General features: G+C 31.8%; 2 protein-coding genes across 5 annotated transcripts; one reads left to right on the top strand and one right to left on the bottom strand.

Annotated features, from left to right (window-relative positions):
- On the top strand, nt 1–27,467 carry LOC138314307 (uncharacterized protein C10orf67, mitochondrial-like). 3 transcript variants are annotated; one of them, XM_069254587.1, is made up of 20 exons: nt 1–164; nt 1,512–1,632; nt 2,116–2,207; nt 2,960–3,011; nt 3,573–3,647; nt 4,140–4,319; nt 5,009–5,062; nt 6,751–6,978; nt 8,694–8,838; nt 9,124–9,182; nt 9,279–9,344; nt 14,879–14,944; nt 15,162–15,269; nt 15,573–15,664; nt 23,111–23,176; nt 23,345–23,432; nt 23,815–23,883; nt 24,259–24,385; nt 24,556–24,628; nt 25,318–27,467. In XM_069254587.1, the coding sequence occupies exons 1-20, from the start codon at nt 46–48 to the stop codon at nt 25,433–25,435; spliced, it is 1,998 nt and encodes a 665-aa protein (XP_069110688.1). In that variant the 5' UTR covers nt 1–45; the 3' UTR covers nt 25,436–27,467. The 3 variants fall into 3 exon arrangements, with proteins under 3 accessions (XP_069110688.1, XP_069110689.1, XP_069110690.1); XM_069254588.1 differs by lacking the exon at nt 6,751–6,978 and having other exon boundaries at nt 6–164; XM_069254589.1 differs by lacking the exons at nt 5,009–5,062; nt 6,751–6,978 and having other exon boundaries at nt 6–164.
- Nucleotides 15,917–21,793, bottom strand: LOC138314308 (carbohydrate sulfotransferase 11-like). Of its 2 annotated transcripts, XM_069254590.1 has the most exons (4): nt 21,656–21,793; nt 21,064–21,119; nt 18,060–18,190; nt 15,917–17,423 (listed from the first exon to the last, which is right to left on the bottom strand). In XM_069254590.1, exons 1-4 carry the CDS (start codon nt 21,754–21,756, stop codon nt 16,290–16,292), a joined length of 1,422 nt encoding a protein of 473 aa, XP_069110691.1. In that variant the 5' UTR covers nt 21,757–21,793; the 3' UTR covers nt 15,917–16,289. The 2 variants fall into 2 exon arrangements, with proteins under 2 accessions (XP_069110691.1, XP_069110692.1); XM_069254591.1 differs by lacking the exon at nt 21,064–21,119 and having other exon boundaries at nt 15,919–17,423; nt 21,656–21,789.
- Nucleotides 27,468–27,872: the final 405 nt, after the last annotated feature.

The raw sequence follows: 27,872 nt of genomic DNA, 5'->3' as shown, positions 1-27,872 counted from the left end.
AAGTTATACAAACCGCGCCGTCTATGGTATGTTGATAGCAACAAAATGGCGCTTGTCAAACCTAGGCGCCTCGATAAAAGTGATTATGCGTTCGCTGAGCAGGGATTGCAGACTCATGTGTTGGATATTTTAGGATCAAGAGAAAATGAAGTTGACTTATTTAGGTATGTGGATAGCGTTCGACATTCAGATGCGTATAAAAAAGTCCTGAATTGAAAAACATTGCCACTTGTGAATCTGGGATCAGATGATAAAGATGCCCCTAGTAAAACATTATTTACTATGTTTGTCTTTTTAATTACCGCGCAATTGACTTGTTTGTTGTTTATAACTGTATTTCATTTGTGTTTACTTTTACGAGGCGTACAAATGAAAACTGTTACTTTCGACAACAAGTAAAATGTTTGTAAACAATGACAGTCAGCTGACAGTTCTGATCCACGTGTATTTTGTTGACTGGCGGGCACCTGCACGCGCTGGGTGTACCGTATACGTGACGTCATGGAAATCGACGTATATCAATACGCCATTTCATCATAGATTGCTAGAACAATGTTACGTTTTATAGAATCGGTCCCAAAGATCCGTTCGATCGGGATTCAAGCTGGGATCTACAAAGGATCAGACTCGGAATCTAAGTAGGGCATTGAATCGATTTACATTAGGCATTCAATTAATGATGTTGTCAACATGACAGTGTCATCAGCCCTACTGCACTGTACCATGGTACTGTAGGAGTGGTTTATGTGTTGTTATGTAGTTTTCTGGTTTAATGTTGATGTACATATATATGTATATGTATGTACATGTAGGCCTACATACAATGTTTACAGTATACATGCACTTGTGTAAAAGGTACATACACAAACTGGGTATGATGTTAAATATGATCTCTGTCACACAGCTGACGGAGCAGGTTTGTTTATATATCAGTCAGTACCTACTGGCACGCGACCTATTCTCGCCGAGTCGCAAGTGTAAGTTATATGTACTTGTATGGTCACAGATGAATTTCCAGATATTTTTTGTGGAAATCAGCATGGTAGTGTCTTCTCTCAGAAGATGGCTTTATTGACTTAAATTTTCGTGGTAATCATACAGATACAGATGTGATGGTGAGAATTGGTGCTCTGCAGAACCCTAAAATTGTCTGAAAATTTATTTTTGATCATGTAGTGCACATGCATTGGCAATAACTGGTCGTCTAGCAGTAGAGCCATGGATTTTCATGCCAGAGACCCAGGTTTGATTGCTGGTTTGGGCACTACTATTACCATGTACCACCTATCATTCATCCTGGTGGGGCACTTCACATGAATATGCATTTTTCCCTGTTCTACATAATATGGTAAATATGACACAGTATAGAAATGTAACATACATTTCATAGGACTCGTGTACATGTATAGTAAGAATTTTGATTTTTTTTTTAAATATAGCTGAAATTATTTTTGACTTGAATAACAGATTTACCTGCTTTATAAAAATTATTTGACGATTTATTTTTTTAGGCCGTCATTGGCTGACCAACACAAGGTTGGTTTCTTTACCTTGGACAGATGTTCACAAACAGATGTCACAGAGGTCGTCGACCTCAAAGAGATGACAGAAATCATTCAAATACTTCTACAGGTAAGTTCAGTTCAAAAAATATATATGGGAGATCAAAACAAAATGCAAATAGATATTAAAATTTAAATGAAAATGTGTCTTGCCATTGTCAAAGACCTAACCAGATTCAACAACAGTGGAACTTGGTTGATACAAACTCGGATAATTTGACAACCTAGCTAACACTTTGCAGGTCCTTACTGAATTCCCTCTTTATCTTTGTATAAAAAAATCAGAAACTTTGAATTAAAAAAAAAAAAATTGTGGATAAAAACTTAAGCACACTGATTTTGTACAATATTTCAATTGTGTATGACAAAACCAGCAATATTAGAATAAAACTATAATTAAACTTGGTACCTTAATTTCGAATAGCAAGTTATGCATGGTCGACTACTTTGTGACTAAATTTGATTTCTTAAAAAAAAAGAATATAGATAGTGTCATTGCATGTTCTGTGATTGTTAATGTATTCATTTTTTTTTTCATTTTAATAATTAAAAGGACGTAACAAATCTTAGGAGAGATATCAACTTTGCCAAACATGTTATGCAAGCAGACTATGAGAAGAAGCTACAGGAGAAAGCAATAGAACTGTAAGTGTAGAGTTATAGTACATATGTTAAGTGGATTCTTAAAATGAGAATTCTTTTCATTATACAAGATTTCTTAAACTGATTCTTAACATAAATTATTTAATGGAAAATCAAACAATTCGATGCAAATGTTTAAATTTACATGAAATGTTTCTCTCTGTATGCATTTTGTACTTTATTTATTATATTGCTATATCAATTAAATTGATTTTGCATGTTCAAGGCACATCTTTATGAATTTTTCAAAATTAAAAAAAAAAAAAAAAAAAAATCGCTATTGTCATGCTTTTTATATTCACCAATGAGTCATATTCACAATCCTTGCTATATACTGCTGCACAAATGATCAACTTTTGCTTATATACTGTATTTGTAGGTAATTGTTTTGATGTGTATTTAATCTGGTAAAAACACAGGTTATTTTTATAAAATATCATGTGTTTACCTACCTGTGTAGCTCTATCTTATAAGGCCCTGTTTAAATTCAGAGATTATCTTCTAGCTGTTGTGAAAACCTTGATACTCTCATTATCTGACAATTGGTAACTTCCAGCAGTGAGGTTTCAGTGAAATAGCACTATAAAAAGGCAGGAACTCAATCTTGCTAACATATAAATGTTTAGAAAAGCAACCCCAAAGCAACCCCTCCAACTTATTGACATACACATGTAATCACTGGCCTCTTCACTGCCCTTTTAATTAGTATACACTACTTGCATGTTTGTATTGTGTTGTGATTCACATTTCTATAGATACTGTCGCATCAATGACAAGGTCACCCAGCTGGAGAGGATGCATGAAGATGTGAGTTATCTCCCTTGATATCTTTTTCTGTTATGCTTTAATCTTATCACTTAAATCTTTGTTTAGAAATTAAGATATTTTATTTGAAAACAACTATTTATCAGGTAAAATGGTGTAAGGTCTCTGTATGACCTTTTCCTCGATTTCAAGGTCAAGAAAATGTACATCATGTAAAAACAGGTTAATGTATAATATTTATATCATGGGGATACTGTAAAAAAGCTTTCTTTCGCGGCTACTAAATTTCGCGATTTCCATTTCAAAATATTTTCCCGTAGATTAAGTTACACAAATTTAAATAATTGAATGAAGATATAACTTTGAATTCAATTGTACAAGAATTGCTTAAGAAATCATTTGTGTATATAAACTTTCGCGTCTTTACCTTGATCAAGAAATTCGCGAACATAAATCCCACGCAAAAGGTAGTTGGTTTATAGTACATGTTATTGGTAAACCTAGCTACAATTGACATGTTGTGTATGAAAACAATAGTATGACATGTTTACTAATCTTTTGTTTTCATTTTAGTATTTAACTGTGAAATGTTTGTCTCAACAGAGAGTGGACACGGTACGGAGAGCATTTAAACAGCAACTGGCCGACGCCATCGCTCGCATCTCCGTGTTGTATAACGTAAGTCAAAAAAGTCCTCAATGACAATGAGATTAGTTAAAGAAAAACATATTAATGTATGATAATTATTTCAATTTAAATGTATTAGTTTGTGTAGAAATATGATTATCTATTTTTCTCTAGTCAATATTTTGTGTAAATGGGTACATAGTTTTAGTTACATAATTGTGAAAAAATAACTAATAAAAACCGTTATTTTTCATAAAAAAATATTCATTTAAAAGTTCAATTCTTTGCAAAGATAATTTTCATGTAGTTTTGCTGTTTTAAAATGTTGATAAAATCCCAGATAAATAAAATAATTAAATAAAGAAGATAAGGGCTGACTGTTTACATTGTGTAACAAAAAATAACAGTTTGTGACTAAATAACTCATTTGAAATTATATAATTAAATCATCTTCCCCCGGAGACACATTTAAACTGATTCCAAGACTGGAACAATGCATCATGAATTTTCAGGGGTAAAAAACGGTATAATTTGGTTTTGTAGAAAAATATGGAAAGCAAGATTCAACGTGAGAAGTCCAAACGTGCAAGTGATAAAGATAAGCTGGGAGAACAGTACAAAGAGATGCAGGCTACGATACAGAGAAGTGAGCAGGTCATCTCTATGTTAAAGATGCAACTAGCCCACTACCAGCAACAGCAGACAAGCATGGAAATGGAAAGTGTAAGTATTCGGAGACAAATATTACCATAATGTATTCTTTTACAGGGAGAAATACCATTCATTGAAAAAATACAAATTTGTTGTAAGGAAACACATATATAGATTGGAATTCACAAGCCTTTTTTTGTTATAGTTCGCAATGTACATTTCATTCTTGCTCTATGAAAAAAAAAGCAACAATATTTTATTTCTTGAAAATGTAAATTTGGAATAACCCATTCAGTGATATAAAGTATAAAATTGATAAGATCAACATTTACGGTCAAATTATGTCATAAAAGTAGTTTTGACATAAAAGACTACTTATTTATTGGTTGGGAAAAAATGCATGTGAACTTTGAACCTATTTTCAAAATTTAGAGTGTCAGTACCGATCAGTATTGACTGTTTCTCTTATTGTTTTCCCCCATTATTTTTAAAATTAAGGATAGAAAATGCAGCATTTAACAGTTGTTGTTGTACGTTCTTTAACTTTGTGCTTGTGTCCGCAGTATCTATTTAAAAGTTACGGCCAGAAGTAAAAATCCACTTAGTCTAGTTTCCTTTCTATTTGGGCATATAACTTACTGGTATGTGATGTTATCCAAAATACTGAAAATTTGCAGATATAGTTTCCAAGAAATATATGGTGAAATATACATGTTTTTATTTGCATTGTTTGTATTTTCATATTGTGCATATTTTCTTAGCCGGCCCCTTCAGACAGACCGTCCAATCGGACACCGTCGTCACTTGTGTCTTCGGTAAAATATTTGTACCCAGTCATATCACTATAACCTTTACCCTCTATCTCCATAACCAAACCATTCTTCTGATTGGTTGATTTCACGACATCTCCAAACCACTGTCTCAATGGTGATTGTAACCCAAAAGTCCAATATAACCCTCATTCTGATTGGTTGGTTGTGGTTGATTATAACATTAGATTTGATTAACTATATATAAGCAAATGAATATTATGCATGCATGAGTATCTCTGTATTCATCATAACTTGTGTATTATGTAACCATTTCATTTATAACCTTATGTGATATACATCACATATCATATTTATGTACATGTATAACCCCATCTTATCCTGAGTGTTTAGTGTTGGTGATTTTAAATTATAAAATTTTATTAGAAACTAAGAATTTGTAGCTATGACTCACAGTTTATGATAGGATGTAATGAAGTGCAAAATCTGTTTGATTTGTGTATTGTGTACAAGACTGAAGATTATAAGACATCTTTCTAGTGTTATGATGAATTGAATGTGAAGAAATCACTTAAACAGTCACAATGAACAATCAGTGAAATGTGTAATGTATTATAGCATTCTTTGAATAAGATTAAATATTTGGAATCATATGATAAATCGCTTATCCTTGAAAATTTATTTCAACAGTGTGTAAATTGTTTAATTTGAAAATAATATACACTTATATGTATACATGTAGTTTGATTAAAGATGCTCCACTGCTGACAAATGGTATTTTTTCACCATCACAAATAGGAGCAGACGATTTAGTATTTTTCTTCAGTAACAAAAGTTACTTACTTTACACCATTACCACCATTGGAAAGTTTGCGCTTCTAATTTTACTTCAATTTAAAAAATATGAAAAATAATTAATCTCATCCCGAAAAAATTCTGTGTCAATATATCCTATATGGAATGAAGTACTGATTGCGCATGCACCAAAATCAAAATAAATTATTTTATATTATTTTTTTTGTGTTAATTAGACATATACACGATTAAACACCAATTATTGTTCAAATGATGAATATCATTTATGCTCTGTCGGCGGTTGAGCATCTTTAAAGTCTCATATTGTGTACATTTAGTTAACAAATGAATATGTAAGTTTATGCATTCATTATAAACATTTGTATGCATGATTTAAAAAAGATATCATCAATATTTTTTTCAATTTACCAGATAGCATTTTGTTTGTAGGTTTCATGTCGTCTTATCTCTACATATTGATAGAAATAACATCAATATCATGTTTGATAACTTTTCCTCTTTTTCTTTTGGTGTATTAATTGACTTAATTTACTTAATATATTAATTTTCGAATATTTAAAAAAAAAAAACTGTTAAAAGTTATGATGCATACCACTAAGTAGAAGTTTGTATTAATGATACAATTAGTAACCATCAAAAGAGTAATTTCACCATTTTTAAAGATAGACTATTAAAATCTGATTTTTATTATTCTTTGTTTAATAATAAAGTTTTATAACATTTCAAGAGCGAGTTACACTTTTTAAAAGTATCAATATCATTCCTATGAATTCAATGGTGAACATTGATATTTTTTTTAGAAAGTTGTCAATGAAAACTTAAACTTTATTCATTGTAATCACTGACACTTGTTTTAACTTCTTTATTCCATGAGTTTTTACTTCTATTCTAACACCACCAGATCTTTTTGTTTTCAGAAGAAAGAATCTGCCAAAGCCCCTACCACACCCGTTGCCCCTCCCCCACAACCTCCTGCACCTCCCACACCACAAATCCCAGTGATGATACCAGTGCCCAGCCCCTCACCTGTCCCCTCCCAGACACTCCAGCCATCCCCTCAGCCCCCACCCCCTCCTGCCCCAAGGGCACCCCCTTCACCTAAACATGCACCACTGCCCCAGCCACCGCCTGCTCCGGTCACTGTGGTAAGATCTCCACTGTCTGGTGTGACCTAATATGAGTAATACCCTCACACTAATATGTACCTGATATAATATCATATTTTGTCTGAATGTGTTATGTTGCAAATATTAAGAACAGTTATTATTTATCAACTGTGTGATGACTAGCAATGTTTGAAAGTTTGCCATTAATTCTATCTGAGAAATGTGTGTTTTCCATTGATATAAGTTGAATTATGATTTTGGAGCAAAAGGATAACCACGAAAGATCCTTTGAAGCAGAACTGTTATGAAACTTAATTTTGAATTATTTTCATGTTGATTTTTCTTAAGTTTAGTTACAAAATCTGTCATGATATTAGATAATGTTAAAGAATTTATGTCCATGTGAACACAGTTGTGTGGCGGTAATCATTAATTGGTGGCAAGATTAAATTAAAAAAATCAAAACACAAATTTAAGGTCTTTGCATGATCTCTAAAATTCGCTAAGTTTAACCATTGTGGAAATGTAATTCTAGAGCTAATAAATTAAAAGCTTTTTAATATGAATATTTATGTACATGTACCTTTATTATGTTTTATGCTAACAATTATGTAAATTTGTAACAGAAATTGGTTTGGTGTAAACATAAATATTTGTGATAATCATAGTGATTTTTCTGCATAATTTATTTGTGCTTTAATATGATTCTGTAATTGTGATCAATTTCTTGATTTAATGGTAAAATATCAGACTTTAAAAAAAATGTGTACAGTCTTCCCTTAATTATACAATAATTGTAAAAAATAAAATCATTGAAAGCTATTAAAATGCCTAAAATTTCCAAATTTTTGAAAGAATATCTTAAACAATCTGTCTATAGTATCATGTTCCAACTATTGAAGTCAAAAACTATTTTTCCCTATTGTCATTTTTTATATGAATAAAGCTCGCAATAGCACTGCATGCAATTTCAGCATTTAGGCATCTAATTTACTATGATGTGGACATATTTGTATTGGAAGGTACTCTCGAATGATCTGTATTGTTTGAGGAAAGTGATATTGAAATTTCTCTGTATTCTCAGAAAAGTTGCATTAATATGAGGGCTGAATCGCTACATTGAACAAATGTTGCATTTAATTTTTATTCACATTTAACATCTGTGTACTATATGTATTTAAGTTTTTATCCGTGGACATGAGACTGAGAGTCTTGTGTTATATCATTTTCTGTACTAAAGACCAAGGCCTTCTATCCACATTAATAGTTATGATATATATATATGAAGTCTCTTTAAATATTACTTGGCTTTAAACTCTCACAATCTGTCATATCGAAATAATGGTAATTTTAATATGACAACAAATTTTAGTACAATATTACATGATTTATAAAACACGATATAATCAGTATATAATAGTATTACATCAGTATATAATTCGTATAGGATCAGCATATAATAGTATTAAAGCAGTATATAATCAGTATATAATAGTATTGAATCAGTATATAATTCGTATAGGATCAGCATATAATAGTATTAAATCAGTATATAATCATGAGATAATCAGTAAATACTACATTAGTTTATAATCATTGATTTTCACACTCAATTAGTAGAAGATTTTAGCTGTTGATAAGACGTAAGCCAAAGAAAACTTTCATCACATGCTGAAAAAAAACTGTCCACCATAGAGAGGTGTAGTGTTGTATGTATGATCTAATGTAAAACAATGACTGATTTAAATTTCCAGGTAGAGTCACTATCAATCAAGTCCAAATCTCCGGAAATAAATCCTGAACTTGAGGAACTACGAGAGGAGGTCGGAGGATTATCAAGAAAAATAAACAAACTTGAGAAAACAATCGATTCCAAGGATGAAAATATAACTGAATTGAGTATGTACTCTCATAACTGTCATATGCCATTAACTAATAACATTGTGTCAAATTGAAGGTTGGAAATTCTGATAAAATGATTTTGCCTCCTGCAAGACCTTTAAATTTCAGAAGGGTTTATTGTATTGATAAAGCTGATTTGTTATGTAATCATATCTTTCTTTAATAATTGCCATTTTCACCTTAAACAATGCTTGACAGTAAATTTCCCTTCAACTTAGTGTATTCTTGTTTTATGACAGAAATGTGGTAAACAAGCTGTGCATGATATTTCTTATCTTACAGATCAAGAAATAGCAAAACTGAAGGAGATGTTGGAGAGTGAGAGATCAGTGTCAGAACAGGTAGGTGTCTCATGGATTAAAACCATAAATTTCGTGAAATATTTGTATACAGTTTTAATTTGCATTTGTAACTGTGGTTTTTGTTTGTTTCTTCAGTATAAAAAGGAATCTGAGACGATGAAAGCAAATGCTGCACAGGAGCAGGCCTCCTCAAAAAGACTCGTAAGTATAGTTTATTATCTCCCTTTGTTCTATTGTTATCTCCCACGATAATTTGCATCCATATTTGTAAACATGTATTATAAATGTGTTTAATTTACATGTACTTGCTTTTATTTCACATATTTGTTTTGAATATTCAATTAGTTTACTAGTATTTGTTTCCTTACTCTTTGAAAAGAGTTGTTGTGTTCTTCAGAGTTTGTGTAAATGTTATAATTTCATTGGTGTTATATCTTTGTGTAGATTTGTCAGAAGGACAAAAAGCACAATAAGCTAACTTGTAGGCTTACGAAACCAATAAGGGCTATGGTTAGTAAATTAACAATATTGAATGAGATCACTACAGTGATTCCCACAACAAAACGTAAATGATTAATAGGTACTGTGTTCGACCCTCTAAGCGCCCAAAAATGGCTTCAAAATTGTAAAAAAATAGGAGAACCTTATAAAATGAAATTTTGAGGTAAGTGAAATTAAGGCTTCAAAAAGGGGATGGACACTTATAGATATGGGGGCACTTATTGGGTCGAATACAGTAAAGATATATTTAGAATTGTAAAAGTGCATACTGTATGCAAGAATGAAACATCGACCATGTTGTCTGACTTTTAAAGTATATGAATTCCATTCGAACTATTTACAATACCATTGAGGTGACCATTAAGATGACAATGATCTGTAGTAGAATCATTGATTACACATTTGATATTCCAGGCTATGCTTATAGAAAATTCTATGAGTACTGATCAGGTTGCTATTTTATTATAATCTTCTTTCATATCCCAAAATTTCAAAATCAAAATATTTTGATAGATGTGATAGTGAATGTTTTTTTATTGTTATTATTTATATATCTTTCAAATAAAAATATACCTTTCCTTTCTTTTAATTGCATGAATGTTGAGGGGTTCTGATTCTACTCCAATTCTTTTCTGAAAATGTTTTGTTTGTCATTTCATGTTAAAGCTTTAAAAGGAATTGGAAAATGAAAAATGTCATGGAAATACAACAGTTACTGTTTAATACATAAACCAGATTTAATAATTTAAACACTTTATAGCACTTGATAAATTTTCAGATTTCCATTTTTTTAATACAAAAGATAGGCAAATAGTTATCAAGTTCAGCAAAGAAAAGGATAGTGGCAAACACGATTCTCAATCTGATTTTAGTTTTATTGAATGTTAAAAAGACAGCGTATTATATATTCCGAATAAACTGTACTTATAACTTGGCTATACATATTTAGAAAATGATAAATAAATGTATAAGACTTCAAAGATATACATAGATACGTTGATAAGATTTAATATTGATTTGAAAGTGTTGGTTAACAACTCTTATCCTTTTTTTTTTTTAAATTACCAGAAATGTAAAATAGAATGACTTTTAAAGGTAATGGTTTTCACCGTACTAGTATAAAAGATCAAATATGTAACCGAATAATAAGTCTTCATGTTGATATAAAAATAACAATCATTTGTTCGTTTTAATAATAAAGTTGACATGAGCTAGTGATTGATGGCATCCTCATATCCAATTCTAAGTGAGGACACTGCGATGCCATGAGTAATACACTTTACTATTACCTGCATTATGACATTACTGACTGAATGTGTATTATATAATATATTGGTATACTTAATGACAAAAGCAAATTAATGTGACATTTTTAAAAACATGTCTGAATTGTAATATATAAATACTTTACATGAAACCCTTACTTAGCTATTTTAAAGTATCTTTACCCCGTCCCATTTCGCTAGCCAAGGACATTCAGGACGAATGAGAGTTTCGTATATCTCTGAATATCATGAACTAGCGAAGTTACTTTATCCAATGACTATAGTTCACACATGCCCAAATACATTGTGACACTATTCTCCTGGTTACATGGTTAACGTTCTTGTGTCTATTGTTTGAATTCCAGGCTGAAGAAATGGTAAAGGAATTGTGTGTTATTTATTGTGTGTGTGTTGATGTGATATCAATAGCTAGTATATCACTGATAAGTCGCTAGTCCCAAACTACCCATAATCAACCCAAAATCACACTAAAATACTACAAATCTAACCAACTTCATCACCAGAACAAAATATTAACATATATGTTTTATATCACAACGTTTTAATCACAGCTAATAGTATGTATGAATATTTCGTACCGACGAATAGTTTTTTGACAATCACTTAACCAGTTCAAACTGATATTGTTTTCGTCAAATAATGATCGAACACCGTTTTCTGTATAAAATTCAATTTGGTCATGATAAGAAGCGTCACTTTTGACGGTTATCAACCACTGTTAATTTTATGAGGATAAATTGCAACTTTACTTAAGCATACACGGATTCTCACAGTTTACAAACAAAAATGTTTTTTTACGCGATGAAGTTAAAAAAATAGTGAATAATTTTTCACTCGATAAGATGAAATACGTTTAAATGTACGATTCCATTGATTTTCCAAGGGATTATTTTTTTCCAAATCAATACGCAACGTCGACGTTTCTATTGTGATGTTATGATAACGTCGGGGTTTCGGGCCAATGAAGAAAAAGAATCTGCCAATCAGAAAGTAGGATTTAGCATGAAAACAAACAAAAAATAATTATATTATCTTATTTGACAATTTTCCGTTTTTATGAGGTAATATTATACACCAAAAGACTTTTAATATCTCATTTTGTATTGGTTTTAAAGCATTAATTGATTTTTTTTCGTTTCACAAATATATAACTTATTTCTCACTGGTAGTGAAGTGTGACTACATAAAGAATTGATATATATATATTTATTTATTTACTAAACTAATGTGTTTTATACAATGTAATGCGAAGTTGAATACACATTTGATAATTATTAACATAAACCATATTATTGTGTGAACTTAGAGCTAACCACTACATAACATACAATAACATATGAATACCGTAAGTATACATAAATCATATATTTTCTTAAGGGAACATTGCGCCACTACTACAGGTATCTAATAATACGTTAAATGCATGTTTTTTTCACATTTCAACAAATATAACATCATGTAGCAATTCGTATGATCTTAACATCTCAAGGGATTTATTTCAATGGTTACTGAAAATTGATATCTGCGTGAATGGAACAAATAAAACGAATCACTTGATGTAAATAAGTATACTTTTACCAGTACTCCAAGATTGATACCTGCCAAAATTCTGTATCTCCATGTGTTGAAAAAAGTTTGTATATTATTTGATTAAGTTTATGAGTTTATATATTCCATATATATGCATTGCCTTTAATTATGAATGTTTCCTTTACAGGGTTCGGGAGTAAGTTCTTATTACTGTTTTCCCCATTTTTTCTTTTCTTTTCTAATCCACTCACCTCCGATATTGAATCAGATGCAGTGCATTATATTTACACCAGATATTCTATATGAAAATAATCACAAATATTATATATAAATATATTTATATACCCGTAATTTCTGTGTTGCTAACTGTGGTTTAATGAAACTAACGCAGTACGCATAATCTAACACGTCATGTGTAACAATACATTTATAATCAATACATGAAGTTTCATTATCATTATTCACAGATATTTTTTCTTGTAATATATATATATATGAATTTTCCTGCATGATCTGCTTTCACCAATAGCTCAAAACCTACGGCATGATACACATATGTAATCGGATTCCCCATAACTTCCTTTCTTCCTAATTCTAGATACAATTACTATGGTATTAATTTACTCGGATTTGGGATACAGTGTATTTTACTCACCGAAGAGATATCTAGTAACTTTCTTATATTTTTGTCCGTCGTCATGTTCTCGCCTATATCTATTCGTAAACTTCAACATATACGATTTCTTATCCTAAACAACTGAAGTAAATTCAATCCTAAACAACGGAAGCAAATTTAATGTGTAAATAATGTTTTTAATTAATTGTAAGTTCAACTGAATTTGTGAATGATATAGATTATCTCAAGGGATCTCAAGGTTTGGGTCAGATGTGGTAAAATTGACAACGTTTCAATTATTTTCCTCAACTACAAGATCGCTGAATTATAAATCCGTAAACGGCAAATTTTAAGGTCCTTTAAAAATGTAAATTTTAAGACCCTTTGGCGTTGCTCTCAACTTGGAAGGGCTCTATTATAAATGAAAATACATGCTTCATTGTCATAGCAAAACATGGGATCGAAGTTAATTAGCATGAGCTTATTTGTCCATCTGGAGCGAAATTGACTCTAATTTTCCAAAATATCCACCCAGATGTGATAGAATCTGTGTATTCAGAGATGAAGGATATAAAAGTCCTAAGCAAGAACTGACTTCCATGACACTGTATCTCTACTATTCACATGCATGTGTAGAAGAAAGATTACTATGGACGTGTTTTTGAGCATAGTTCTTTCTATTTCTATAGAGAATATTTCAAACGTGGCTAGATCCAATATGGAAGTTGAATACTTGGCCTGTCTTTGTTCTAGCTGACATTCCAAATGTCATGATAATTTCTATACTTTTGGAAATTTCTATTTGACATGCATTATCAGTATAAACTCGTTTTTTTCCAGGTGATATCGCAAATAATTGTTGTTAAGACAGTTGAACCCTTTTTTTACTATTAAGAGTGATATTATTACAAATGTTGATAATTTCCCTTGTAGTCAGTACGCGTATTTTTAGAAAGCCATATTCCCTTCTAAGTTTAACACTTTTTCTTATTTTATTTATATTAGACATATTAAACATTTATATTAGTTTTGATGACCGTATATATATCGACCATTGATTACTAAGATTTCAAGGCGAATTCAATACCAGTAAACAGGTTTTTCTGGCAGCACTAACCTTTTCGCAAAAAAAGCGTCACAATTCAATACTGCTGATATGACTAAAAGACAAACTCTTTTCACTCACATTAAGTTGCGGAAGTGAAGGTGCTTAATAACACATCTGTATTGTATAATTAAAGTATTTGTTTTTAAAATGGGTAAGGTTACACAATTTGGTTTCTTGCTGTATGCATGACCAATTTAAAATTACTCTTCAAGTCACATACTTTCACATATTTATTCATATCTATTGCATGCTTGGCGCACTTTGCTCAATATGTACAATGAAGGATAAATTTTTGCCACAACCATTTCGTGGATAAATACCTATGCCATTTTATGCTTTAGCTAACTTAATATGGTGTTGGGTTTTATTGCTAATTTTTGACAAATCAATGACATGTAATTGATTATGAATTCCAAATGGCAAATGCGTCAATATCTTAACCTATGTCAGTCATTTTAATAATATGGATCATGATATGGCCATATTCTTCTATCTCTGCTCGTAGTGTTGACTTGATTCAAACACTTTTTGATATGACACAGTATTCATAACTACTTGGAATGTAAATCTGAGATATCGTGAGCTATAAGCAACAAAGACGTACGAACACAAGTAACAAGAATGCATTCATATGTAGGCAACTTGATAAAGAATCATATATACGTTACTCATATTGACATGTTCCTGAATACAGATGGCCAAACAGAAGGAAGAGATGCAGAGGCTGATGGAAGATAAGATGAGAGCAGCCCGTGAAGAGGTCAGTATCTATACCAATTGTTTTTTTCTTTTGTTAAGAGGTTGAAAAGATTAAAATTACCCTTTTAAACTTTCTAAAGGATTATATCATCCTTGTATATCACTTGACTATCTATCAAATGCCGTCGTATTTGGAACACGTTTATAATAGCATGAGATGAACCAGTGGTTTTGTTAGAATTTGCAATAGTCTATAAATTTATTTTGTTCATCCAAAGGCTCTGCAACAAGCACAGGCTGAGGCCAACAAGATGCAGACGGCTGAGCAGAATAAACTGAAGGTTCTGATGGATCAGAAGAAACGACTCGAGGAAATGCTTCTACAGGTAAGTTCAAAGTTAACTGTAAATACTCCATTTACAATAAGTGTATAGATTAAAAAAAATATATATATGAATTTGTTTCAGAATGTTTCTTTTTTTTGAGGATTTTTCTTTTTCATTATTAGTTACAACTTCGTTCATTTTCGTAAATCATATTTCATTGTGAAAAGACATTGCATTGTTAGTGGTTCATACTATAATGAGATTGATCTTATTCCCATTAAACATTTTGAATTTTTTTTGGCTTTGATTATACTTTGTTTTAATACAATTACATAGTTATTAACTCTTTTGTTATTGTTATAGGAAAAGAAGAAAAACAGCCAGAAATCACAGAGTGAGATTGATTCAGAGAAATTTAAGAAGAATGAAGATAGACTGAGAGATGAAATTTTGAGGTATTTAACTTTTGTAAATATGTGAACCTTCTAACTTGCTCACTAGTTCTTATTTTTCTAGCTCAATGTTTGTGTCAGTTGTGTCAGCAAGACAGAAAGAAACTTCAGAACAAGAGCTGCCTCAGTCAGTCACCCTGAAGTATCACACCACTTAAATTTCCGGTCCTTTTTTTATCACAAGCTCCAACGATTACGTCATATTTTTGTCCTAATGTTTCCCAACAAACAACATCGAAATTATGTACGATCTAATATTTTATTTTACAAGCAAATCCTAACACCAGTATCTCCTACTATATGTGACCTAATACTACATTAACTAATATTTTACTGTGAAATCAGTTGTTTTCGTGGGGCTCAATTTCCATAGAAGAAAAAATTCACGATTTCGTTTAGGATTTAAATTCGTCAAGAAATATATACACAGTATTTGTGTGTTTTCATTTGGATAAACAGCAATGACATCAAGTTTAGCTTCAATGAAAAAGAGATGATTATGATTGGTTTTAAAACGTTTTTTCCTATTTTTTAAACTTAACTAAAAATATTGCAGTTCGTATTTTGACCTTGTGATACACATTATATAAGTGTGCCAGTTATATGACACATATCGGGCTGCGTACACTTATTCGTCAATATCGAAGTATCTATATGATGTTACGTCATCCGACGGATCTCCACGGTTGAATATGTAATCTGGTGAAACGTTGTAACCAAACAGTTCACAATCTGGTCTTACGATTTCCCGGAGTTCTACCAAGTCTTTCATTGGTACTTGACTGTAGGCCAGTGATATAGCCTCGTTTCGTTGTTGAAGCAGTTCTGTTCGATTGGTTGAATGTTCTAATATGGCTTTTATCACAACCGTTGTCATCTGCTCCGCGCTTATATTTGCAGCCTCAGAACGACTAAACGGAAGATTCACGCGTGTTGTAAGGAAACCCCGAATTTGGAAATCTTTCCATACTCGCTGCAAAACACCATAAACGGATACACATTTTTTAAACTCTTTTCGCATTTTGTAAAGTCGATTGATCATTCCACGTACTCTTTGTAATGTTGTCTCCATTTTGAAATCGTCATAGGTAATGTTTGCACCATAGCGCTTGTTCCAAACGTTCAACAGCGTAAGGGAATCGTTCTCGAACGTTTCCATCTTCCCTATAAAGTCGTACGATATCTGACACGGCCTACAGTGCTCGTATATAGGGGTAAAATGTCCATCAGTGTGTACACCAGTTTTCTGTGAGGCGATCACGTACTTAATGAATTGCGGAAACGTTATCCCATGACCACACTTTGTGCGGATATCATTTTCAGGCCGTAGAAGTGTATTTTTAATATAAGTCCCTATGACCTGCCAAAATAGTGTATTTACTGTAAATAATTTATCGACGTATCCAGAAAATAGCCTGTAGTATGGGTCTCGTGTAAACATCACTTTAAATGATTTTGTTAGATAATAATGAAACTGTGTCATATCTGGGGAAGTGTTAGGCTTCTCGCGTATCTTACGGGTATCGAGGTTTTTCTTTCCTTGTTTTTTTAAGATTTGTAGAAGGCCCTTAAGGAATGTCGAGCCTATCTTTTGGACAGGACAATACACAAGATGGTGCTGACGGTCTATGACCAGTCTGTTGACCACTTTAGCACCATCTGAATTACCGAAATAGCCATGATTACTTTTGTCACATGTATCCTCAATAGCAGCTCTTCTATTCTCGTAGATCTCATCAAGCCCGTAAAATCTGTGTAGATTCTGTAAATAAACACACATATTAGCAAACATCTACCATATGTAACTTAATTAATATCTCATGGGGAAATACATTATTTGCTAAATATCTCCATATGACATGTTCGCATCTTGATTTTTTCATATTCTAAGAGTGATCTCATTTGCAAGAATTCTGAAACCAAAATTCTGTCTTAAATCATAAGCAAATTTTAAAATGTAAAATCATATGGTTGCGATTAAAATTTTAGAATGAGATTGAAAGACATATTTAAGATTTGATACCATTGGATTATGTCATCATGATGAATGCATGGAAATTATACAGCTTAGATCAAAGTCGATCACATTAGGTATGGTAAAGAATTTCAATAACTACCCTCTGGCATGGAAGTAACAAGCTTTAGACCACAGACAAGATAGACAACCGTCTATACATATGTACACAAACGTGTATAAAATTTCATTGAATTGTTAACGTTTGTGAATACTCTTTGTTTTAGAGCTGTGTACTCCTAAATGCAATCTAATCATGTAAAATTCCATTTTGGATGGACTCTATCAGAAATCAGTTACGCCTATTCTTCAGCCAATCAGAGATGACGATACAAATCTCGACATACAATGTCTCAAAAATAAACCAATAATATACAGACTTACTGTTCGGATTATGAGTGGTGGATTTGTAGTATTAGAAGAAAGTATTGTACCAACTGAGCTTCCTTGCTTTGCCATCTTACTTTTCATGACGGAATCATTTGTTGATGTAAATCGCTGGTTAAGATAGTAACCTGTACAAATAGAATATCAAATGGTTCTCATTGTAAATGGTACAAATAGAATACAAATAGAGTGCAAGTGGTTCTCATAGTAACTGGTACAAACAGAATATGAATAGAGTGCAAGTGGTTCTCTTAGTAAATGGTACAAATAGAATACAAATAGAATGCAAGTGGTTCTCATAGTAACTGGTACAAATAGAATACAAATAGAGTGCAAGTGGTTCTCATAGTAAATGGTACAAATAGAATACAAATAGAATGCAAGTGGTTCTCATAGTAAATGGTACAAATAGAATACAAATAAAATGCAAGTGGTTCTTCTAGTAACCTGTACAAATAGAAAACAAATAAAATGCAAGTGGTTCTCATAGTTAATGATACAAATAGAATACAAATAGAATGCAAGTGGTTCTCATAGTAAATGGTACAAATAGAATACAATTAGAGTGCAAGTGGTTCTCATAGTAAATGGTACAAATAGAATACAAATAGAGAGCAAGTGGTTCTCATAGTAACCTGTACAAATAGAATACAAATAGAGTGCAAGTGGTTCTCATAGTAACTGGTACAAATAGAATACAAATAGAGTACAAGTGGTTCTCATAGTAACTGGTACAAATAGAATACAAATAGAGTGCAAGTGGTTCTCATAGTTAATGGTACAAATAGAATACAAATAGAGTGCAAGTGGTTCTCATAGTAAATGGTACAAATAGAATACAAATAGAGTGCAAGTGGTTCTCATAGTAAATGGTACAATGAGAATACAAATAGAGTGCAAGTGGTTCTCATAGTAACTGGTACAAATAGAATACAAATAGAGTGCAAGTGGTTCTCATAGTAACTGGTACAAATAGAATACAAATAGAGTGCAAGTGGTTCTCATAGTAACTGGTACAAATAGAATACAAATAGAGTGCAAGTGGTTCTTCTAGTAACCTGTACAAATAGAAAACAAATAGAATGCAAGTGGTTCTCATAGTAACTGGTACAAATAGAATACAAATAGAGTGCAAGTGGTTCTCATAGTAACTGGTACAAATAGAATACAAATAGAGTGCAAGTGGTTCTCATAGTAAATGGTACAAATAGAATACAAATAGAGTGCAAGTGGTTCTTCTAGTAACCTGTACAAATAGAAAACAAATAAAATGCAAGTGGTTCTCATAGTAACTGGTACAAATAGAATACAAATAGAATGCAAGTGGTTCTCATAGTAAATGGTACAAATAGAATACAAATAGAATGCAAGTGGTTCTCATAGTAAATGGTACAAATAGAATACAAATAGAATGCAAGTGGTTCTCATAGTAACTGGTACAAATAGAATACAAATAGAATGCAAGTGGTTCTCATAGTTAATGGTTCAAATAGAAAACAAATAGAATGCAAGTGGATCTCATAGTAAATGGTACAAATAGAAAACAAATAGAATGCAAGTGGTTCTCATAGTAACTGGTACCAATAGAAAACAAATAGAATGTAAGTGGTTCTCATAGTTAATGGTACAAATAGAATACAAATAGAGTGCAAGTGGTTCTCATAGTAACTGGTACAAATAGAATACAAATAGAATGCAAGTGGTTCTCATAGTAACTGGTACAAATAGAATACAAATAGAGTGCAAGTGATTCTCATAGTAAATGGTACAAATAGAATACAAATAGAGTGCAAGTGGTTCTCATAGTAAATGGTACAAATAGAATACAAATAGAATGCAAGTGGTTCTTCTAGTAACCTGTACAAATAGAAAACAAATAAAATGCAAGTGGTTCTCATAGTAACTGGTACAATGATAATACAAATAGAGTGCAAGTAGTTCTCATAGTAACTGGTACAATGATAATACAAATAGAGTGCAAGTAGTTCTCATAGTAACTGGTACAATGAGCATACAAATAGAATGCAAGTGGTTCTCATAGTAGAATGTACAAAATAGATTTTTCGGTTATCATACAATTATAGTAACCGGTTCAAATATGATGTGATCTGGTTAGGGAGTTGCAATTATAGCAACATAAAATATCTATCGGACCTAAATTTACAGTGGGAGAAGAGCAATTTCACTTTCTTAGGTATTGATTTCTCTGTTGATTTAGATATGATCCCAAAAATGAACTTTGACAAAAAAAAACTTTGACAAAAAAAAGGTTGTGAAGCTTAAGGTAATAATAGCCTCATGGAAAAGGAGAATTTTGACTCCAATAGGGAAAAAATACACTATAAAGTCACTCTTGATTTCACAACTAAACTCTTTTATTCATTGCCCTTCATAATCCTTCAGGAAAATACATCCCCATGTTAAATTCTATCATACATAACTTCTTATGAAATTGTAATAGTTACATATTGAAGTTAGATATTGATTTCAATAAGTTTTATCATTGTGGAGAGGAATATATGAATTTATGTATTTTAAATTGTAAAAAATCTGGACAGATGTTTTTAAAGTCGGGAAATTGCTAAATAATTAAAAGAATATGAAACAGCGCAAAAAGGAAGAATTTCCACTTTGACACAACAATGAAATTCAAATAAATAGGAATTTTGTCTTCTTTCAGAGATGTTACGTCAAAGAAGATCCATATTAGTATAAATATTAGTAAAATTCTATAACGGTGCTGTATTGCTATTTGTATGAAAAATGCACTCGACCCAGCTTTAATGTATAAATTCCTTGGCGGTTAAAGTCAAAGATATTTGTACGTATGAACATGGTAGTATTCGAGCATTTAATATAAAAGTAGAAAGGAGAAGTCTCCATTGGACTATATGATGTTACAAGATAAGTTGCGTCACTTATTTTGTTTTCATACACCACTCACCCTTAATACATTTTTTAAAATATTACAAGCAACATATATATAACACTTAATACTCACCGTGATATAATAAAGCCAATAAGATCAGAAATAGTATTGATATTGCCACTTGTTTCCTGCGAATTGTACCAAAAAACGCCATTTTGACAAGAATGTCTCCTTCAGTATCAAGGATTTGGTAAAAAGCGTTTGTATAGTTTTGTGGTTATGTTTATGTTTAAACATGATCGGAGAACCAAAGGCATTGAAGGCATTATTTAAAACAGCGAAGACAATACAAAATGGAACGTCACAACTTAATAGGTGTAATTATGTACAATAACAAAACCGAATTTCTGGTGGCAGTATACGTGTGTTTCCAAAAAAATAAAAGCATGGATCTTCTCCTGCAATTTACATATTTAAAAACTTTCAGTGTAACGTATTCATGTGTAATTAGTCTTGAATCACGCCACTCAGTCACTACGCTATTATATTTATTTTTAAATACCAAATGAGAGTATTTCTGTTCAAACTCTTGTTTTCAATAGAAGATTTTCACCTTAAGAAGTAGCAATTAACAACTCAAACAATTTCCAATTCAAGATTATAAAGCATTCTCCACTAAAACGAAAAAAAACCTTCTGTATATAGCAAATAGTCAACATACTACCTCTTTTGATGTTCCGAATGGAAGTTACGTGTATCGTTCTTTTTTGTTGCTCTATTCGTCACGAATGCGCGCTCACCGGTGGGCAGAAAAATTGGTTCCATCACATGAAGGTAGAATTATTAAAAAAAGAATGAAAAAAAGAGACTTATTATAAATATACATTAATTTGCTTGATAAACCAACTCATTTTAAATTGTTTCGATATGATGCAATTCTGCATGTAACTTTCATTTGGTTAAAATTACTTTATTTGCCCTTAACGGAAAATTTATAACATTATCGTTTGTAACGCTTCTTCTGATTGGCTAAAACAACAGCTTAACGATTCAATACAAAAATGTCCCTCAATAAATTTGAATTTTGAAGAGAACATCTATAGTGGAATGAATTATAAGGATTAATTTGAATACTTGATTTTATGTTATGGAGATTTAACACAAAAATCCTGAGTGTTCTCTCATCATGAATCGCTTCGCGGTTTATTTCGAGATCACTCTAATATTTTGCTTTTTATCTTGATAACATAAAATTACATAGATAGAAAAAAGATGCTTTCTGTCAATGCCACTTTCTACATCAGTAAACATTGTGAAAAATATTTCAGTTTCAGCAAATATCATGTGGTATATATTGTAAAAACAAACTTTGACGACTATAATATATCGTACTTACAGAAGTGGAATTTTCAGTTTCACATTTTACAAATCGTACTTTACCAATGCTGTCACCTGTACAATGTGATGGCTTGGTTGGAACTAATTTTAAGTCGTCATACAAACCAATATATCTACAATCACTAACAACCTAGAGTCTTATCAAAATTGTGTACACGACACAATTATTGTGTAGGAGTTTGTGTGTCAACGTATAACGTCTCGAGTATAGTGCTAGAACAATACTCTTCGTCTAGTAATTATCAATTATTTTGATAATATATAATGAATATTTCTTGTTTGTTGATGAATACCAGTTATATTTCCACCTCACTCGATGAAAAATTACTGGTATCCATCAAGAAACAAAGACTATTATATTTGTTTTTTTTTTGCTTCCATTTACAGAGGACCATCACTGCTAGTTCCTCCAAAGGTTATTCCGCCATTGTTTTTTTTATTTGCCCTTCCAATTATTACGTCCTATATACAAAATATGACGTCATTTTCGCGCACAAATTAATGACATAACAATCAAAATTGATATTTTCACTGGAGTGAAATATATCGCTTTTATGTCCACCATAAAACCTTACATTTCACATGTAATAAATGATTCTGTTACATCCTCGGTATTGGATCTGTATGTTTCTTGGGGCGTTAATTCGTTGATGTTGGTCAAAATACGAAAGCCAAAGGAATTTCACCCCAAACGAACTATTATGATCTCGCAATATCATTTTAAACTTTTTCTCTCGTGGTTAAGTAATCTTAACAGATATTGCTTTGTTATATTTTTCAGACTCAAGGGAGAAATAGAAAAAGTACACAAAGTATGGGAGAAGAAGTTTGCCATTCTTCAACAAAGGTGAGTGTAGTTTAGTGTTCGAGAGAAATCTTTTACATTTGAATGTTCGTGGTTGTATAATTGAGGAAATTAAGAAATCTTATCCGCAGTATACTGGTATCCCTGTATAGCTACCCATATTACCATATACGTACTGGTTTGAATGATATATCCTTGTAATGTTTACAGCATGCACGCTCTAAAGGATGAGAGTTATATCCGCCAGACTCTCCAGAGACAGGCTGCTACACTCCATCATGCATCTGTCAGCTATGCAGTATGTAGACTTCTTATTTCATCTTAGAACATTAATTGTATATGTTAACAAAATTCATAATTTTGCTATTTAGATATTAAGCAACAAATTACGCAGATAACCGATACTGGTTCCTACCGCAGTAAAATATGAAAAAAGTTAAGCTGGAGTCAAAGATTCTGAATATTTCTCGCGTGTTTATAAATCGCAGATTTCAAAATAATCTATCTAGGAAATGTAACCGCTATACATGATTAGAATTATATATGACGTCAATTGAAGAAAAAACATGCATTGTACACATTAACATGTATAAATATTTTTCATTTGCGACTGAATTTCCTTATATCGGTTCGTTTTGTTTACATTTTGCAATAATACATTTTTATTGACTTTTTTTTAGGCAGACACACCCGTTGGTATTCTTGCTAATAAGCATACTGCTACGACGCCAATGAAAAAGCCTGTTATAGTAAGTTTGTGTAACTGTCATTGTATTAAAGAGTTATCCCCCTTCTATTAAGTTCTTACATACATAATTCATACGAATACGCTTATGATTCGTTTTCTGCCTTTTGATATTTATTGGGTATAATTTGATTCTAGACCATATTATTTTGGAAGGAGCAGATTTAATAGTTTAGATAGTTTATGATTTTGTTTAGAATTGACTTGGTATCAGTATAACAAAGCGGACAAATTCTATTATGGGTCTTAATTTATAACCCTGACATTGCGATTTCTCTATGATATTTTGATTGTCATGTTTTTCTTATGTATGTAACATATTGAGGAGATGTTGGACACCATTAAGGATAATATCACATTGTTCCTATTTTCTTTGCAGCCTGACATTTCAAAGAAAACGTCTGGACAGGTTCCTAACGTTCAGGGAGCTTCCGCAGATAAAGATTATATTTCCTACACGGTATCGGCTCCAAGTGGGCGTGGCACAGCGATGATGTCTGTTGATGGTAAGTCATCAAACAATTTTGTGTTCATGTTCTTCTACTTGATATTGGAATACACATATTTTCACTTATCTTGTAAGCAGGAAGTTATTATATGATTAACTAGTTAGTAAATCCCTAGTCTAGCCACTGTATATATGGTATATGTTTATCGTGCCTTGTCTCTGCCACAGAACACCAGGTGATGTCAGACGGAGAGCAGGAACTACCCTCAGACATCGCTCCTCTACCCGACCCACCAGTCAGGTAGGTCATGGTGTTACCTTTATTTGTCAAAGACGAAAGATATTAAGTGTCTTTTAAGTGCATATTATACTTATGCGTCATCTTTCTAGGACGAATCAGATGCTTTAGAGTCACTGCCAATAATGGGGATGAAAGCATAGAAAAAAAATCTTTGAATAATATCCGTAATGCTTTGAAGCAATGTTTCAATTGATAATAGATGCTCCACCGTTGTTAAATAGTCATTTTTCTCAATAAAAAACAAGAGCAGACGAATTATTATTTTGCTACAGTTACAAAAGTTACGTACTTTACATTACAACCATTGAAAAGTTTGGGCTTCAATTTTTACTTCAAAAACAAAATGATGCAATTCTTCGTGTATCTTTCAAAATAAATCATTTTATATTATTTTTGTGTTAAATAGACATATATATACATGATTAAACACCAATCATTGTTAAAATGATGCTTATCGTTTATGCTCTGTCGGCGGTGGATCATCTTTAAATGTAATTATTAATATGTAATATCATTAGTTAATATGTATTTAATATATAAATTTACATCACAATGAATAGCTGCATAATTTCGACTTCGTAAAATACGACCTGGAAATTCTAATAATTATTTGCAGCAAAGTGAATGTTGGACAAATGATACATATAAATGTATAAATGAGGATATTTGTTTTATTTGTTGATTCACAGGAGGGGCGGTCGTCGCTCCAGACAGAAACATCAACAAAAAGAAGGGGTAAACGATGAGGAGGTTGAGAGTCGGCCGAACTCACAGGGTCACGTGGTTGTCGTGCCATCTCAGGCATAAACCCTGACAGTTTGTTAAGATTCCAAGCTCGTGTTATTCCGCCAAATCCAAGACAAGCATTGATTGATATCTGATAGTTTGGATAACACCTGATACCTGTCAGATATAACATATCATTCTCATGGCATTTTATGACCATTAACTTCAAGGTAACACAGTAACAACAATGCAAATGCTGCAATGATGAATAAGGTTTAATCCGATGTAATGACGAATACAAATTTCTTTGTGTTTTTGACGTCTTTCAAGAAAATAAATATGAATATTTCATTGCATTCAATGTAATTAAAATTAACAAAATTTACAAACATTAAAAGATTTGTTTCACTTGAAGTGTTTACACCACATAAATGCCGGACTATAATGCAAATCACTGGTAGGACTACAGACAGACGTTGTACACATGTGTGTTGTTGAGGAAGATGTTTGTGTGTGTGAGGTAACAGTGGTACAGTGCTAAAGAAACACTATTTTTTTCCATATATTGAATTTGCAATATGAATTTTCAAATAAATGCCAAGCTACCTGTTGCCAAACAGAATATTGTCATTAACAGTGTGAGTGTTGCTTTGTGATAACTTACTTAATAATAGAGGAAACTCCTGTATTGATTTTACCAAATGAAATGTGCTGAGCACGGAGTACGTATTACGAAGATATAGCTATTAAATGTCCGTAAGTCAATAAGAAAGACTTTACATTTGTGAACAAGACGTTGCAATAGCTGCCACTGTCGAGGGTATCGGTGACATTCTGACAAAATTTAATATTGTACATGTAGTGTGGTTACTGCAGCAAATAGGGAAATTGTATGCATGCTAAATTTTGAGGTTGGGTAATTATAATTAGTTATACTTAAATCGCATTCATTTTGGTGTTCGTTTTGAAGATTTTATTCCAAAATTGCCAAGAGAGCGACTTCTAAAATTAGCTGTATTGGGTTTTTAACATCTGTATTCGTGACACCTGGTGCATTAATGATTATAAGATGTAATCTTCAGTGTTTTCGTCATTCGCTGACAGTTTTGATAACTGTTTTTTACGTAAAGGGTAGGGTTGATTTAAATCTGTGATATAGGTATTTAAGGTTTGATGTTCCATCTGTTTTTTATAGTGTACATGTCTTCATAGCTACACATATTGTCCAAAAGATATGATACAAAATGTAATCTACAAAAAATTGTTCTTTGTCTTATGCATACGTTTACATGAAAGTGTATTTTAAGATTTTTTTTGAAAGAAAATCTTTTTGTGCAAATTGTGAAACAAGTAATAACCTACGTATGTACAACACTCAAATTTGATAATGGGGTAAAACTTGATTGACTACATAACATTACTTCGTATGTAAAAATGTGTGCCGTTGAGAGGATGTTTGATTGAGTATACGTATAAAATGTGGAAGATTGGTGAGATGAAACTCGTGATTTTTTTTTTATACTTATAGAATCTTTTGAGATACAAAAAATATTTTCCGCTTGATAACTGTTTTATACGTTACGGTGAAAAAAACCCATATTATTCATTGATAAATTACATTATTGGAAAAAAACTTAAAATTGCTTTTCATGATATTTTAAATTGGTCAGCGAAGATGATTGTAGACGTTATAACAAAAAGCGTAGATTAATATAATGTTTTAATATTTTTGTTTTCAAAAGAGAATATACTCATTAATGTCATTAATGTCCCTTTCAGTTGATTCTTATTTAAAGAGAGAATATATTGGTCTACATTTCTCGGATTTCAAGATGAATATGCAAAGTACTTACTGACACTCACGTATTGTACACATGTGTCCTCTTTCAGTTAAAATCACGATTTTCTTAACTCCTTGACGTTTTTAAAACCTTCACACGAGAGGTGAGCGTCAAAGGCACATAGCGACCCGAGTTGTATCAGTGACTCGGTTTCTATATGGGTTACCAAACAACTTCCTTGTTAAATCCAGTTTGATTTGTCAGGTAACGTACATGTGATGTTTTATCTACGTATTTATTAAATAAAATACTGAATGTTGAAAATTTAACAATATTTTATTTCTGATTTTTAAGGATTTTTTTTTTTAAGTTTGTCAAGTTTCAGTATGGCGAAATAGGTTGCCCCATTGCATAGTCGTCAAAGGCGACTAAATGTGGACTTCTATTTATTCTCTGCTTCCTAGCGGCTGCACTGACACCCCTTCACATTTGGCTTGAGTTGATTGTTTGCCCCTTTGAACAAAGCTCTGGGTTCTGTTTCGGCATGACTATAACACACTCTTGTAGACCATATGTTCACAAACGCAAGACATAGCAGATACACTGCTTAAATGATTATTGAATATTCTAAAAAAGCGAAATTAGCTTTAAGTGTCTTTCTGTGATTAAACCAAATTTTCATTCACAAAATCTTTTTAGTCCGACACAAACTTATCGAGTTGGAGCGCCAACACACA

The sequence above is a fragment of the Argopecten irradians genome, chromosome 2, assembly GCF_041381155.1.
Source record: "Argopecten irradians isolate NY chromosome 2, Ai_NY, whole genome shotgun sequence".
NCBI lineage: Eukaryota > Metazoa > Mollusca > Bivalvia > Pectinida > Pectinidae > Argopecten > Argopecten irradians.
This window is presented reverse-complemented; position numbering and strand designations above follow the sequence as displayed.

Coding starts and splice junctions, on each gene's coding strand:
- LOC138314307 (XM_069254587.1), top strand. CDS start 46: ATGGCGCTTGTCAAACCTAGGCGCCTCGATAAAAGTGATTATGCGTTC. Junction 4,320..5,008: donor CAAGCATGGAAATGGAAAGT/GTAAGTATTCGG, acceptor ATATTTTCTTAG/CCGGCCCCTTCAGACAGACC. Junction 23,884..24,258: donor CAATGAAAAAGCCTGTTATA/GTAAGTTTGTGT, acceptor TTTTCTTTGCAG/CCTGACATTTCAAAGAAAAC.
- LOC138314308 (XM_069254590.1), bottom strand. CDS start 21,756: ATGGAACCAATTTTTCTGCCCACCGGTGAGCGCGCATTCGTGACGAAT. Junction 18,191..21,063: donor ATTGGCTTTATTATATCACG/GTGAGTATTAAG, acceptor CTATTTGTACAG/GTTACTATCTTAACCAGCGA. Junction 17,424..18,059: donor CACCACTCATAATCCGAACA/GTAAGTCTGTAT, acceptor GTTTATTTACAG/AATCTACACAGATTTTACGG.